Genomic DNA, 16,889 nt, shown 5'->3' with positions numbered 1-16,889 from the left:
CATCATCATTCCTAACATAACTTATCATTTTCTATCTTTGTTTCTTTTGGGTTTTACGCAAAATCAGTGACCATGAAGCAACCAAACTGACCAACAGGTGTGTCATACACGTGGACTTTTTATTTTCTTTTTATTTATTTATTTATTTTTTATTTTGCTTAATCTAATGATGAGGAAGCAAGAAAGTTGACCGATGGGTGTTGTAAATGTGGACCAAGTCTACGAGAATAATTATGTGATACGTATTGGAGCTATGATTGCATAAACATTAGAGAGCGATTGGACAACGGTCCGGATGCAACTTAGATGAAATCTTATTGGAGAGAAAAGAGTCGCCTTTCTTTTTTCGTTGTTTCTTCAATGAATCAAAATTTTATTGATGGGGACTTGTTTACGCTCCGTTTATCAAATCCATTTTACATCAATTGACATTAACGTGTTTTAAATATATTATTATAAAATTATTTAAAACACGTCACGTCTAACTTATATTGTATTCTTATTATAGTTTTTTTGCTTTTGTTATTATTATTATTATTTTTTTGTCATTAGCTGGCAAAGGACACACCAAGTCGCCAACAAGTTGGTCAGCTACCAAGGAAGCATGCATTACTTTCTTCCTTGTATTAAAAAGTAAGAATTTAATTGAAAAGTGGAAAAGGCACAACATTACTTTGCTTAATTAGTCGTAGCAAAAGGATCATAATATAATTTATCTTTTTCTTACAAGTAAGATATATAATATATGGTGTCATGAGTTTAAATCATATTGTTTGAAACCTTATATTATATTGGAAAGGGGTAAATCTATAGCATCACTAGCCAACACATTCAAAGGAGCAAAGACTTATCTAAATCTACACCCCATGGGTTTAGTTTTTTTTACTTATTTGTTTTTCATTTCTTTTCCTTGTTGATGCTTCAAAATTTTTGTTGAATCCAAAGTCAAAAAATATAAGTTTGAAAAAAATCGTATTTAGACCCTAAGTTTTTATTTGATTTGGATTTAATCCTTAATTAGGTTTCTCATTTCAAAAATAAAGTTATTGCTTTTACCTAATTTTGAAATGGGTCCTCTATTAAGTTTACGGTCAAAGTTAACTGTTTGTCATTTGTTATGTATGTATCAATTGACACGTTAGTTTTCATGTCACTAAATGCAATACCATGTTAGTATGTTTTGTGTTTCTTTAAGTTTTGTTATCTGGTTTCTTTCACGTGTCAAATCCTTGTTTCTCACAAATGGGGAATATCGATTCGCCTTCGTGACATTTTATTGAGCGCTAACATAGATACTAACTTGTCAAAAGAGACACAAATAGCATATGACAAACATTTAACTTTGACGGGAAAGTAATAGGGGGCCTATTTAAACTTAAAGTAAAATCTAAAAACTTTATTCATTCTTGAAATTTGGAATCCAGGGATTAAATTCAAATGAAATGAATTATGGGCTAAATATGATTTTTCCCAATTAAATATTGTCAATGTTGTTTGTATAATTTGAGAGAGAGACGGAGAGAGTTACTATGCCAACAATATAATCACCACTTGTTCTCCCTCTAAAATTTCCTTCTCACTTGAAGTGTCAAATTAAGGTCCTCTTTCCTTCCATCATAATCTATCCGATTCATCCAAATCTAATGGTAATTTTAAAAGTCATATCAACTTTAAGAGAATAAAATAATAATAATATGTAGCATTATTCTTGAATAATAGGGTTTGAGGTTGAGGGCAACATGCATATTGCAATTAATTAGTGGGCGGCAAAGTGTACATAAAATTTTACCATGAATCCCCATTTCAAGCAAGCAAAGAGGTTGTTAGTGCCATTTTCATTGAGTGCAAGAGTTAGTTATCAAGTTTAACAAATAAACAATAATGTTTGACCTTTAGGCTTTAGCTGAGCCTAAAGTGAAATATATATATATATATATATACAAAGAAAATGGTTAGCCCGCCGGTGTCTTTTGCGGAGAGCAGAAGAAAGCATGGTTTGTTAAAACATCAAGAGCAGAGAAAAGGCAGCCAACCACCAAGAAATTGACGAATGGTGTACCATTTTTCATGGTAGTTGAAATGGTGATGTATATATTTATATGTTTGTCGACTCTCTTAGAATAAATCAATAATAATTATGTTGTTTTTCCGTAACATGTATAAACCAAACATGAGAATCACATACTTCCATTAACTACGAGACGAGCTTCCAATATATGCCTAACAAGATGAATCTCTTGTAATCTCTTAAGGCTTATTTGGGTGTGCGTTTGAAGGACTTAAAAGTGCATTTAACACTCAAAAAATCCGTTTGAAGAAAAAAGTACATGTTTGGTAAAAAAATTGAAAGCGATTTTAAGGGTGGAAAAAATGACAAAAACGTACTTTTGACAAAAATATAAAAATGAAGTTTTTTTTCTTCCAAAAAACGCCTTTTGACTTAGAAGCTCTATTTTTCAAACACAATCATAAACATGTTGTTATATATATAATGAGAGTAAATGGCTTCTCAAACACAATCCCCATTCCCAAGCATGCTCTTATATATATGGTGAGAGTAAATGGCATCTTCACGTGTCTAAGAAATTGACACATTCTATTATGGGCCTAAACCTAAACAAATGATTATGCTAGTCCACCCAAAAGGAATAAAAACAACCGTCTCTCCACATTTTTATTTTTTATTTTTATAAGCTGCCCAATGGTATGCCCCAAATCATAATACTAAAATAAAAGATACTAAAATATAAAGAATTTAAGATGAAACTCATAAATAGATTTTTAAGATGAAATTCTATTTAATCAAACTTCTTGTCATCGACTTATTGAAACAAAACAAAAAAAATTAGGAGATAAAGTAGACGAGCGTCGACGGTGTAAATTGTAATAACACTCGCAATTGCAGGTTTTGTCACTTTTGTGCATAATTTCGATGCGGACAGAATGCGATAGTTTGAGAAGTAACCTTTTTTTTTTTTAACATCATGTACTTCTCATAAAAAATTTACATATTAGGTAAAAATATCAAATACAATGAAGATGAAAATAACATATTTTTAATTCAAATTAATTCTATGAATTTTTTCATTCGTTCTAAACCAACGCCCATCACCCATTTCCGAGCCCTCAACACCAAAGTTTTCAAAACTAATTAAAACGATGGCTCTAGTGATTTTATCAATTTGTATTTTGTTTATGAAGTATTTTGTCAAGAGAAGAAAAATTATTTGATGGGAAGGGTTATACTATTTTTTTTTTCTTCATGTTTCAAGTTTAAGTGTCTGCTTTCTATTAGAGGGTACAAAATATCTAATTTACACCATGATCTAATTGAAGTTATTTTCTTTTAAGAAAAATACGTTATTTTTAGAGATGTTAGAATATATTAGGGGATTTGATTTCAGAGATTTGTTGTATCAATCAAATCATATTTGATGATAATCAAATTACATTGATTTGATCACCATACTTATTTATCCAAATTCTCATATAAATAGGAGTCTCATGTATTTTAAAAAATCAAGGAATAAAGCAAAGTGTAGTGCTTTAAGCTTTATCTTGTAGACGTAGGTCATAGGCCGAACAACATAAAATCCTTGTGTTTCTTTTTATTTTATTCCGTTATTCCATTTTATTATGTTTTCTTTCATAGTTCGAATTAAAAATTAAAAATTAAAAATTATGTTATTTTTAGAAGCTGGGTTGGAAGAATTCCTTCGACCTAATTTGTAAAAAATTTCTCCCCTTTGTATGTTGACAAAAGAAAGAAGAGATGATGATAAGAAGTAAGGAAAATTGCCGTTTTAAAAGGTTAATGATTTACTACGAAACAGCTAGGGTTTCCATAAAACAAGGTTTTGTAAAACAAAAGATCTAAACATTTTATAAGTAGCCCAACTCCTTGAGCCTTTTAAAAGTAAAACCCAAAACCGCCCTCACTGACTGAATGTACACTAGGGGACCACTCGAGCGTACGTTCTTGACCTAAGTTCAAGCGTATGCTAGGGGGACCACCATGAGCGCTTGTTGACCAATCTTTGAGCATTGGGCAATACCCCAAACGTACACCTGAACCCTTTTATCCATTGCGTAATAGTACCCAAGCGTTTGCCGAGAAACCTGAAAAGCAATTTTAACCCATTATCCACCTTTTTAGAACTAGGCACGCCTCCACCATCTATAAAAACCCATCCCTTCGACTTCTGCCTCTCCTTACACCAAGAAACCCTAAATTAGAGTGAGGAGTGATTTTGAGAGAGAATGAGGGAAGCCTTGGTAGAGTTTTGCCATCATTAAGGTAATTTCTTGACCTTTCCCTTCTGCCTTTTATTTGTTATTACTGCTTGCTTGGTATTCAAGTTTTAAAGATGCCTTGGCAAGTCCTTGCACCCATTATCTTACAAAACCAAGAACGATTTTGAAAAGCTTTAAACCCACCTTTGATTTCTTTAAATTTTGCATGTTAGCATGTCTGTACTTTGCACGTGTCCATTTGGAGCCTAGGATGAGGTATGCCACACCTTTGGAGCATAAGACCCCGTTTGTAGTTTCTGGCCGAAAGTTTTACTCCTTGGTTGAACGTATGCCCCCGAGGCCGAGCGTTCGCCCATAGAGCAGGATGTACACCCAGTGGCCCAAATATGTGAGTTTAGGGTTTTGACGACCCCTTTCGCTAGGTAGAAACTTATTGTGTCACTCATGGAGTTCTCTAGTACTGCTTATAACGATGTATCGTATTTCGTTATAGCAGGAAATTGTGATGTCGGAGGACTCAGTGAGCACACGAGGTAAGTAAACACTTACAACCACTTTCCTTAAAAACGTGCGATATGTCAGCTGACTAACCACGCGTATGATATGAGCATACCTATATTTCTGTACAACTTCATAACTGCTTTAATAACTGGGTGATAAGATGCATTGTATGACATGGTATACCGGTACGTGCGGTATAATGGCCATGGGCTTACTATATAAACTTGATTTTATGGTCAAACTGTGTGTGTGGATGTGATATATAGGCCTTGGATCCAATGATTATTTTGTGACCAGCGCAACCTTACTTGGCAGGTCACTACAGGACGCACATCATTACTAGCGTAGGCCATCTAAGGTTGGACTTGGTCGGACTGCTAGTGTTATGGACGGTAGCGTACAATGGTCGGGGCACCGACATTATATTACAGGTCCCTCGGGACAATGCCAACCTTGCTGAGAATGGGTAATATCTTGGGTAGACCATATATGATAGTTATGACCTATAAAACATTAGTTTTCTGCATTAAAACACTTAGGCGATTGCTGCTGGAAGTACACAATCTTTTGTCAACAAAACAATACTTTTACGGTGTATTAACATAGACAATCTCTTGTAAATATTTACCAAATTGCATATTTAATTCTATAACTGGCTCATGTCATACCTATTATGAGGTTTACTTACTAAGTCATTAGACTGACGAGGTTATTGTATCTTGTAGGAGACCTATCTTTAGAAATAGACAAGTGGCAAGGTTGCCACCACGAATTTATGCAAGACCAGTGATCTTCACGTTATTAGGTTTGATTAGGCTATTATTATTAGTTGCTCTGTGTATGTGTATTGAGGATTATACTTGCTCCTTTACTAATTATTAGATGTCTCAGATTCACCTTCCTATGCTTTAACTCTGACGTTGTTTAGAGGGGTGGTTTACCATTTAGCTACCAGTTAGTTAAACTGAGGAAATTGCCAGTAACCTTACCAGATTGGTTAATGCTAGATTTGGGGGCGTTATAGGAGGGCCTCACTTTTGAAATGCTTCCCATTATCGAATACTATAGTTTATGATACACCAAAACTGTAAAGCCCCAAGAAATTAATTAACTGGTAATCAAGATAATTTAAAACATCTCACTATGGGAGGGCCGTCAGGATACTTGACAAATTCATATTATTAGGAGAAGCCCACGATGCTATACCTAATGAACTTGAAACATATCAACCTACGAGGAAGCAGTCAATGAGGTGGATGCAAACTATTGGGTCAAAACTAGGGGTGGGTGAGGGTCGGGGCGGATATTGGCATTTTCCTCAACCTGCCCCGCACCCTGCGGGTTTGGAAATTTCAACCCGCTACCCGGGCAAACTGAAGCTTATCCTCGCGGGTTCGGGTAATGCGGGGCGGGGCGGATCGGGGCAAGTATTGCGGGTTGTGGCGGATTGGGTTCTTTTCCATCCTTCGCTGCTTCAGAAAAGGAAAACGAAAGAGAGAACTTGAGGATCTTTCTCGACGAGCTCTTGAACGTAGTTTTCGCCGAAACAACGATGACCGGCGTCGTAGACTTGGCAAACAAGAGAAACCAGTTTGGTCTTTCTCACGGCCACCACTCAGACCTGGTGGGACTCTCCGGCGTCTCGTTGGACTCGCTGCAGGACTGACCGGAATGCTGCCTCTACGATGCCGTCGATGGGGGCTGTCGAGGTGGCCATGTTAGAGAATAGAACGAAGAGAGCAAGAGAAATGAGAGAGAGCAAGAGAGATGAGAGAGAGCAAGAGAGGGAGATAGCAGATGAGAGAGACGAGAGAGAGAGAGAGAGAGAGAGAGAGAGAGAGAGGAGAAACAACGCAGAATAGAGAGAGAGAGAGAGGGGTTGAAATGATTAGGGTTAGGGTTTTTTCTTTTTATACCTATGCAGGGCGGGGTGGGGTGGGTACCCACAGAGAAGAATTGCTATACCCGCAACCCAAACCGCCCTGTATAGGTTGGAAGAAATCCAACCCATACTGGAAAAAAAAAACACTTAAAATCCGCGCGGGGTGAGGTGGGGCAGATTAGGGTGGGTTTGTGGGTTGGGCGGGTTTTTACCCACCCCTAGTCAAAACTATGGACAATGAGTTGGAATCCATGTATTCCAACAAGGTCTGGACTCTTGTAAAGGCGCCTAACAACATTAAACATATTAGTTGTATATGGGTTTTACAGGAAGAAAGAGAGGGGTGGATGGGAAGGTTGAAACCTTCAAGGAAAGAATGGTGACAAAAAGGGTTTTTACTTAAAAAGAATGAATCAATTATAAGGAAACCTTTTTCTTTAGTAGCCATGCTTAAGTCAATCTGGATACGCTTGGCCATTGCCACTCATTTTTTATGAGATTAATGAATGTTAATACTGCCCTTATAAATAAATAGGCAACTTGACGAGGGCATCTATAGGATGCAGTCAGCTGGGTTTATAGTTGAGAACCAGGAGAATTTAGTAAGTTGCAAAGGTCCATTTATGGATTTAAGCAAGCATTCCAGTCATGGAACATCGGGTTCGATGAGACAATCAAACAGTTCAGTTTAGAATAAAACTAGGACGAACCATGTGTGTACAAGAAGTATTAAGATAGAGTTGTAATGTTTTTTGTGTTGTATGTTGATAATATCATACTCATTGAAAACGAAGTAGGGACATTATCAACAAGAAGAATTTGGTTGTCTAATCATATTGATATGAAGGATTTGGGAGAAACAATCTATATCCTAGGGATCAAGTTCTGGTAAGATCACAAAATAGGATAATAGACTTAATCCAAACTGTATACATAAAAAACAGTCTTAGTAAGATTTAGCATTCTAGATTCCAAAAAAAAAGTTACTTCCTTTAGGCATGAAGTTCCTCTAACTAAATAATAGTGTCCTAATACACTTCAAGAAGAAGAGTAAATGAGGGTTGTTCCTTATGCTTCAGCTATAAGGAAGCGTCATGTATGTTATGCGCTAGACAAGATATTTGTTTTGTAGTTGGCTTGGTCAACATATATCAATCAAACCCTAAACATTCACATTAGGTAGCAATAAAGCATATACTCGAGTATTTTCGGAGAATGAGAAATTATTTGCTTAAACTACCAATGTGAGGATTTGCAAGTTACTAGTTACACTGATTGTGAGTCTCAAAAGTCTATTTTCGAATATGTCTTCACCCTAAGTGAAGGAGCCATTATAAATTGAATATATTGCGGCCTATGAGGCAGCAAAGGAATTCAGCTTTGGTGTCATGTGATTAATTAGTTTTTGTTTCTTTGTTTTTTTAAGTATGTGATTACTTAGTTGATCAATCAAACAAAATATCATACTTTCCAAAACGAAAAAATTAAAAAAAAAAAAAAGAAAAAAAAAAAAAGGGCGCGTGGGAGTGGGAGCTCCGTTTGAACGGGCAGAAAGTTCAAAAAAATTTGAAAAGGAAGCGGGCCAGATTGAGATTTTGCATGCGAGGGAGGGTTTTAGAACCGTTGAGGTAAAAACAACCTTAAAAGTTAAAACCTCCAAATCACTCTCACTCGTCTAAGTCTTCCCACTTCTTTTAAATTTTGAAATTAAACCCCCAAACCCTCCCAAAGCGCGCTTCTTCCACTCGCTCGCTCTCTCTCTGTCTCTTCTTTTTGAATGCTAGGGATCTATATATAAAAAAGCCTTGGCGAAAGCGGAGAGGAGCCTTTTGGGTTTTCGAATAACCAGAGCTCAGATCCATAAATCTATTCTCTCTCTCTCTCTCTCGTATTATTGAAGGTTATTCCTGAAAGCCCGCATTCAAATTTGTAACTTGTAAGCTACATTGTCCCTCTTTTGTATCTGATTGTTGGAAATTACCTGTTGGTTGAAGTTTTCATTTCAGTTTTACTTGTGGGTGTATTTGTTATATTTCCTTCGTTTGTTATCTCTATTGCAACAAGTGGATTTGGTTACGTACTGTGAATTCCATCTGGGTTCTCGCTAAATTGCCCAGTTACCATCTGGGATCCTAAATATTCAGAGAAATCCAATTTTCCATTTGGGTTTATGCTAATATGCTCATTTTTCTCATTTGGGTTTCTCTAATTTATTTTAATTTGCGTTTATGTCAGCTCTAGATCTTTGTAAATTTCTGCTCGTAAAACCCATATCTGATTTTCCTTTTTCATTCCATTTTCAAGAGATGTAGAACATTTGATTGTGTCCCACTAGTTTTACTGCACTTCAAGTGATAGATTTACTAACAAGAGTTAGGCAGATGGTTTCTATAGATATCAGTTTATTGCCCATAACATAACATCGAGGAAAGGAAAGAAAAAAATTTGGCTTTGACGGGATGAAATTTCCATTTTAAGTTTTATCCGTTTGTTTTCCTATCATGTTATCTCAGTGAGTATTCCCAAACTGAAGAGCACGTTTAAACACTGCCCTCAAATACAAATTTTGATACTTCCAATGACAAGAGCTTACTTTCTTTGACGTTAGCAGTGCCCCATTATATTAAATTACCGTCTTAATCAATCTTCTTGCTTTGTGGAACGATAAATTGATTACTTCTGTTTCTTTGTGGCATGTATAGATTCATTTGTTCTCTTCAACAATTTTGGTAATTGACTGTTACCTGCTCGATTTTTGGTCTCAAAGAATGGACTCTCTCCCTGATGCACTTGTTCAACACATCTTATCGTACATCAACAATTCCAAGGATGTGGCAGTTTGCAACTGTGTCTCTAAGCGGTGGAAAGACTCATTGCCTTATATTCGTAGCCTTTACTTTGCACGGAACTCTTTTGACAATCTTTCTGGCCAGGAAAATCCTGACAACATTGTGTGGAAGATGATATCATCAATTGTTAGACTAGAGGAGCTTGTCGTGTATAGCCCATTTTCTGGTGTTGGCCTTGCTTCATGGCTTTCACTTTTAGGCCCATCCCTCCGGCATCTGGAGCTCCGAATGGATAATCTTGTTGAACATCAGGTCTGTAATGACTCAAAATTAGATTGCATTAGCGCTGCAAAGAATTTGGAATCACTAAAACTTTGGGGTGTGTTAATGACCCATTCCCCCAAGTGGGATGTCTTCCAAAATCTCTGGAACCTTGAAATTGTTGGGGCAAGATTGGACGATCCTTCATTATCGGCTGCACTTCGAGGGTGTCCTAATCTGACCAACTTGTTGCTGCTTGGTTGTGAAGGGGTTAGATTGGTTTCGATTGAATTGCCACATTTGCAGCAGTGTAAGCTGGATTTTTATGGCTTAGGTAACTGCCAACTTTCTATCACATCCCCCAAAATTGAATTCCTTGAGGTGCAAGGTTGTAGTTGGATTAGGGTTCATGAGACAAATTGTTTGAAGAATCTTTCAATTGCCAATAATTCAGGTAACTATCAGCAGAAGTATCTAATTCTGATTACTTTCCAGCTTCTAGTCCTTTCTAGCTTAGAATTATCACCCAATGATTTGAATTATAACTGTAACTGATTTTTGTGTTCTGGTAAATCTCTTTAGGGAAAGTCTACAGGGTGGATTTTGGGAAACTTGAGGCTCTCGAGTTCTTGTCCATTAGAGGAGTCCAGTGGCGTTGGGATGCAGTAAGCAATATGCTTAAATGGGCAAGTGAGGTGAAGCATCTCTACATGAAGGTTGAATTCACTGGGGATTCTGACGCCCTTCAACCCTTTCCGGAGATTGACTTAGTTGAGTTTTTTAACAGTCACCCCAAATTGCAAAAGTTCGATATCCATGGTGCCATGTTTGCTGCTCTTTGCCAGAAGAACAGCCTAAAACATGTGAGTTGATAATTTCATATAGCTGTCATATTTCTGCTTGAGGTGAGTTTTAAGATGTCATAGTTTGAGTGGGATTTGCAGGTGGATTCAGGATTTGTAATTCCATCTCTGGAGGAGCTGGTGATTACTGTGAGATCACCCCTAAATGCTGAACAGAAAATGAGCACTCTTGAGTCCTTGTTGAAGTATGGGAAGAATTTGAAGTCAATGGTAGTAAAGATTTTGCAGATGAAGAGCAATCATAGCAGTGCTGATGATTTCTTTGACGAGATTTGCAAGTTTAGATACATGAATCGCAAGATTGTTCGAATAGAATAAAGCTTACAGGGGCAATTCCTCTCATTTTCCCATTTAGTTTGAACGCTTTCAATTGATTCTCTGATTACAGCTTGACTTGTGATCTGATTTAAACTTTACTCGTTCTTTAACGAATGGGGTTCATAATATGCATTGTTTTATTAACTTCCAGCTTTTGAGTTATGATTTTGCTGTCTTTCATCTTCTGAATTTGAAAAGCAGACTTTTCTTTGAGTGGTAAAGTTTATAAGTGTCCTATAGGAAATTGAATTAACAACTAACCAGGCCCCTAAACTAAAGGTTTTTGTCCTTCTAGCTTCTAAGCGTGTGCCTGAACCGATGGTCTGTTTGCATTGACAAGTAAACCAATTAATCTATTTAGATGATATTGTTGCAGAAGCTACAGACTTGAGGTACTAGTTCTATTTAGAGATATTTGGGGAAGGAGGGTAGAATAATTTGCCTGATGTGAGAAGCATGTCACCACTGAAAAGATTGTCTCTTCTTAGATAATCCCAAAAACTTTTCTTCTTTGGGGGCATAGAGATGTCTCTACGTATGAAGTTATCAACCAGTATAGGAACTGTGTTTAAATGTGATTAAGTGAGGGTAATGAACTTTTGTATTTGAAATAGTGTCTTCTATTGATACAAATTTTGGATTGAACTAACCATTGAAAATCAAGCTTGCAAGAGAAGGGTATACAAAAGTTTATATAATGTGGGACACAAGGATCATAACATATCACCACGTTTCTGTAGTCGACGTTCATAACAGTTCACTCTATCGACACTTATTCAATGGTAACATTTTCTATTTTGGTGGCTTGACTCACCTATCAGTATTTTGATTAAACTCATAGGTAGCTTTTTTCATGATTCGAACCTGTAATATGGTGTATGGCTGTGATACCAAATGATACAAATTTTGGATAGAATTCACATTTAAAAACCGCCTTGCAAGAGAAGGGTGCTCAAAAACTTATATAATGTGGGGCACAAGGATCGCTTGAGGTCTGAGTTGTAATTAGTTTTAATAATGCTTGATCTTGAAAAGTTTGTAGCATCGTATCCACAGTTACCAAGCCTTATATTAACTTCCTCAAATTTGTTTTTATAGTTATATTCTTGCTTTCAGTTAATGGCACAACCTAAAATCCTCCCCTCAAGAGGAATTAATGAATAGTTCGACTCAACAAGAGCAAAGTATTGAAAAAAAGTAACTAAACAAAGGGTATCTTAAACCTCCTAAAAGAATGTTTTTTTTTTTCATTAAAAGATGGTTATTAGAATGCCCCAAAAAGTGAGTAATATTAATTGCAAGCTCCCAGGGAGTTGAAGGCAACAGTGACTCTGTGGCCCAGGGCTGCCATCTTTCCTTGCCAATTTAAGCACAAATCTAACGATGCCTATAGTGCACAAGTAAGGACCTTCTTACTATACCCAATTCAATCAATCATGATCCACTAACGATACACATTACTGGGTACTAATTTGTATTTGGGTACTAATTTGTATTCGCATGTCGAATTTGAATCATATTGAAACATATATATAAAATTATATAGGTCAACCTTAATTAATCTATTTAATTAAACAAGTCAGACTTATAAATCTTAACCTACTAATTTCATATTCAATTTTGGCCGGATTTGAGGATCATGTAAAAAATTACAAGCCCTTCTATTGCGTGAGATTTGAATCATACTAAGGCATGAATATAAAATTATATGAATCAATTATATCCTGACCTATTTAATCAAATGAATCAAATCTCTTAATTCTAACCTATTAATTTTGTGTTGAGTTTGTGTTGAATTCGTAAAAAATTACCGACCCTAATTCCGACCAACAAAATGAACATGTCATTTTCTCCAAAGGATCAAGGTATCTGCATTCTAATCTTACTGGATTTGTTGTTAGGGCCCTGAAGGCTAAAGCTCAACCATTAGCCATCAACTTCCATGCCATCAGATACAACACATGATAGTAATGGAGCCCGTTTGGCAACCCACTATTTTTTCCCTTTTTCTATCAAATAAATGTCAAACTTATTTCTTAGCATTACCAAACAATTTTCTTTCACTTTTCTCTCATAAAAAATTCAAACATTTCACCTTTATATTGCATCAATCAATTTTAAAACTCTTTTCACATTTATATCACATTGATAAATTCTTATTACTTAAAAAAAAAAAGAAAAAAAAAAAGAGAATAGTTTCCCAAACACATCCCATGCTTTTATCCTCGTCAATTACGGGATGAAGAACAAAACTTCTCCCACGGACATCAAAAGCTGGACATCTTGTAAATGGTATCAAAATTTTCCTACCACAACATATAATAAAAAAATGCTTGTAGTAAAAAAACGTTGAAGAATTTCTTCTTCCATCCAGAAACACAAGTAGATTAGCAAAGTCTATATAAGCTTCTTCTTCTGAAAGAAACGCTTCAAGTGCCATAACTGCAGAGCCGAAACTACAATGCAGATACCCAAGGACATGATACTCCACCATGCCACCCGCCCATTCGTCCTTTCACTCACTGTCCTCATCTCCGCTTCTCTACGAAATTGATCCGAAAAAAAGATAGTCACATTAGATTGACTTTGAACTTGCTTGAATTTTCAAGCCATCCCAACTAGTCACATTAGATTAACTTTGAACTCGCTTGAATTTTCAAGCCATCGCCAACTACAAGTGTAAAACTTACCTCGCCCTGAGATAGAGCAGATTCTCATGAATTGCCTCCACTGCTCCCTCAAGTTTCCTCAGCTCAAGCTCAACACCCTATATGGGCAACGCAAGAAGAGAAATATCATGATCAAGTATCATAATGAAAATGAAATATTTTAGGTGGGAAATTTTTTACATGCTGATGTAATGATGTAAACGAGAAAAAGAAGTAAACTCTTCCCAAGTTTTTATCCTTCTTTCCAAACTTAAATGCATCTGATAAGGACACCCAGTTCACAATCATTTGTGATGGATGGACAAAGTTCCCATCATGCCCATTATCAGATGTTATCCCATATTCCAAAGGGTCTGTGTAATTGGCATAGGTTGAAAAAAGATTGACATTATCAAAACACACTGTTTTTAACTTATTGAAACTTTTGAACTAGAGACTTTAGTAACGTCTAAATCAACTTCCAATTTATTTTTATCAGAGTCTGCACTCTGCATCTGATATCAAGACTATGTAAAAGAGGGTATTGTGCAAATTCAGTTGTAATTGATTATCTTTGCAGCTTTTAAAAGCACAGAAACATTAAATTATGAAATTAGTTTTAGACACAGAATGTGAATAACCTTTTGAAAAAGCAATTAATTCATTCTTTGTTGTCTGCCCTTGGGAAAGACATTAACCCTTCAGAAAAGGTATCCAGCAAGAAATTTACAAGCCAAGTGAAAGATTAAAAGGTAATCAACATTGCTCACCTCAATCTTCTCTTTTCTTGCAACTGATTCCCAATCTTTTGCTGCAATTCCAGTTCTCCACTCAAGGTTTACACTTACGTCTCCACCTCCTGGGTTAGAACCATCCACCGAGAAACATGCCAGGTAGTTGCCAGCCTCATGAGCTGTGAAAGCAAATTGTCCATGTGTTGCATTCTCCTGATGATGAAGATCATTTCCATATGGTGATGTCACCTGAGGAGAAAATAAACTATCATTAAATCGCAAGCAAATTGACAACTAAAGAACAATACTTAAGTTGCGGTATCCTTTTTTTAAAAAAAATTAAAAAAAAAAAAAAAAAAAAAAAATTAGAAAGGAGAATCTAGAAAAGAGAAATCTATAACTCAGAGACAACAGTGGTTTGCTCAATAGTGGCAACCCAATCCCTCCTCAAAACTCCAAGTAATGATGGCCGAGTCCTAGATTATTTCAGTGACATCCTTTCACCAAAGAATCCTCTTAGTTGTCTTTGGTTAAGGAAAAGAAGTACCATAAAGAATTGGAACCATCAGAAAGGTCCTTAGACTCGTGATGTCTTGAAGAGCCCCTTGTATCACAAAGTTCCCCCTAAGAGGTGGGAGATTTCTTGCTGAGGACAATTTGGTTTCAGATTAGCATGTGAGAAATCATGCCACTTGCCCAATTAAAGGCTTAAAATGACCACATAGCCAATGAATGTTTCAGCAACGGCCTTAACACCTGATGCTCTGTTGTTTGGGAAGTATAAGGGCTTTGCTCATTGATACCTTTCAAGGACAAATACGGTAACATCTTAGTGGCTAGCTGATCACATTTGCAGATGCTAGAGTCTAGACCATCCTACCAAAATTCTTAAGATTTTTCTACACAAATCCCTCAGCTGCTCCTACCAGTGGCAAAAAAGGATGCGCAGTGGATACAATCTGCTCATGGTAAAACTTTGTATGGGTTCGATGTACTTTTATCTTCAACAAACAGCCCAGCGTTCAGTGTTGGTGCATATGGTTCTCTGGTTGGTTAAATGCTATTAATGAGAACAGTAATTCACTATTCTTAACAATTGGGCCTGGGGACTTCTTAGCTCATCATGCTATTGCTCTAGGTTTACATACCCTTACATTGATCTTAGTAAAAGGTGCATTAGACGCACATGATGCCATATAAAAAGGATTTTGGTTATAGTTTTCCTTGCGATGGTCTGGGACAAAGCGCTACTTGTGATAATTCGGCTTGGGACACATTTTATTTGGCTTATTGACATCATATGCGAATGACATCAACCGAACAGTCACATTGATACTTTAGAAAGCAAGATTGACCTAACCCTAAAACTAGAGCATCTCATGACAAATATACGTCGGTTGAAATCTAGTGCAAAAATCACAGGAGAAAGCCTAGGAGCTAAGATTGCCTTGTTTAAAATATACTTGCTATATAGGCCCCAAGAAGAAGACATCTGCTTATATACCTTATGCAGAAGGATAATCTTTAAACAAAAATCACGCCTAAACAAGAGATAAATAACATCATGAAAATGAAATCTGCTACTTATAAAAAAAAATAATAATAATAATAAAATAATAAAAAAGGAAATCTGCCAGATATCTCACTCAAGATATAACACGATAAAATAAGCCAACAATTACAGGTTGATCAACTGAACTACTAGCCTATCACACAAATGTCTGCAACTGTTTTTAGAATGAGTTTCCTTCCTAACAAAATCCATTCTTCTTCCTCTTTTATTTTTTATTTTTTTTATGGATAAGTAAACTTCCCCTTTCCATCAAAATATTCTTCAAACATCCAATCTTGAATTAACCCACCAATTTTTGAGGCCTAGATATGTGAATCTAGCCACCCAATATGCTGGTAAACATAATATACATACACATTACTGCAACAAAGTCATCAGAAAATGAAATATTTTGGTTAGGGATTTCTCATATGTTTGATTATATGATCGCTAACCAACAAAGTCATCTCATGCTAAAATGTTAGTGATCCCAGAAATGTTAATTTTTCCTTTATTTAATGAACAAAGTAACTGGGAGAATTGAAATTCAAAAATTAATCTTCCGAGTTTTCTCAGGAACCAAACAGAGACAAAGCATGCATGCAGCCGAAGAAACCGAAACCCAGAGTGATCCACCACAGTACAAGCGAAAGAAAAAAAAAAATGGAAAAATAAAGGGAAGTGGGGCAAAAGCGGAAACCAGACCTTGACGGAGATGGTGGGGGTGACGTGGGCGGGATCGTCGTAGATGACAACGTAGTCGGCCAAAACGACGACGTTGTTCTGGATTTCCTCCGACACGCACTTGTTCTTCGATGGCGGCACGTTCAGCCAAATTCCCTCCCCCTCCTGTACGACGTCGCTTCCGATGAAGCACAGAACCAGCAACGAAACCACCACCTCCCGGCGCATCTTAGCACTCCTCCCTCTCTCACCTCCTTCTCTATCTCTCTATTGAAGAATTTCGTTATTCTCAATGTTTTGTTTTTATTATTATTATTTTTTTAATTAGTTTTTTCGTTTGATTTAGGAAATCGATAGAATGCAAGAAGAACGTGTCCTTCAGCGGTTCAGCCTGGGCGTTTTC

At 36.4% G+C, this 16,889-nt stretch overlaps 2 protein-coding genes across 3 annotated transcripts; one reads left to right on the top strand and one right to left on the bottom strand.

Annotated features, from left to right (window-relative positions):
- The first annotated feature begins 8,323 nt into the window (after nt 1–8,323).
- On the top strand, nt 8,324–11,345 carry LOC132164073 (F-box/RNI-like superfamily protein). Of its 2 annotated transcripts, none has more exons than XM_059574499.2 (4): nt 8,324–8,573; nt 9,405–10,141; nt 10,270–10,550; nt 10,632–11,345. In XM_059574499.2, exons 2-4 carry the CDS (start codon nt 9,406–9,408, stop codon nt 10,866–10,868), a joined length of 1,254 nt encoding a protein of 417 aa, XP_059430482.2. In that variant the 5' UTR covers nt 8,324–8,573; nt 9,405; the 3' UTR covers nt 10,869–11,345. The 2 variants fall into 2 exon arrangements, with proteins under 2 accessions (XP_059430482.2, XP_059430474.2); XM_059574491.2 differs by having other exon boundaries at nt 8,326–8,573; nt 9,340–10,141.
- A 1,732-nt stretch (nt 11,346–13,077) lies between these two features.
- Nucleotides 13,078–16,889, bottom strand: LOC132163503 (transmembrane emp24 domain-containing protein p24delta3). The gene is made up of 4 exons (XM_059573816.2): nt 16,508–16,889; nt 14,287–14,499; nt 13,559–13,635; nt 13,078–13,410 (listed from the first exon to the last, which is right to left on the bottom strand). The coding sequence occupies exons 1-4, from the start codon at nt 16,712–16,714 to the stop codon at nt 13,266–13,268; spliced, it is 642 nt and encodes a 213-aa protein (XP_059429799.2). The 5' UTR covers nt 16,715–16,889; the 3' UTR covers nt 13,078–13,265.

Source organism: Corylus avellana, chromosome 2 (genome assembly GCF_965113065.1).
Source record: "Corylus avellana chromosome 2, dhCorAvel1.hap1.2, whole genome shotgun sequence".
In the NCBI taxonomy this organism is placed as follows: domain Eukaryota; kingdom Viridiplantae; phylum Streptophyta; class Magnoliopsida; order Fagales; family Betulaceae; genus Corylus; species Corylus avellana.
The sequence above is the reverse complement of the archived record's forward strand: the minus strand, read 5'-3'. Positions and strand labels throughout refer to the sequence as shown.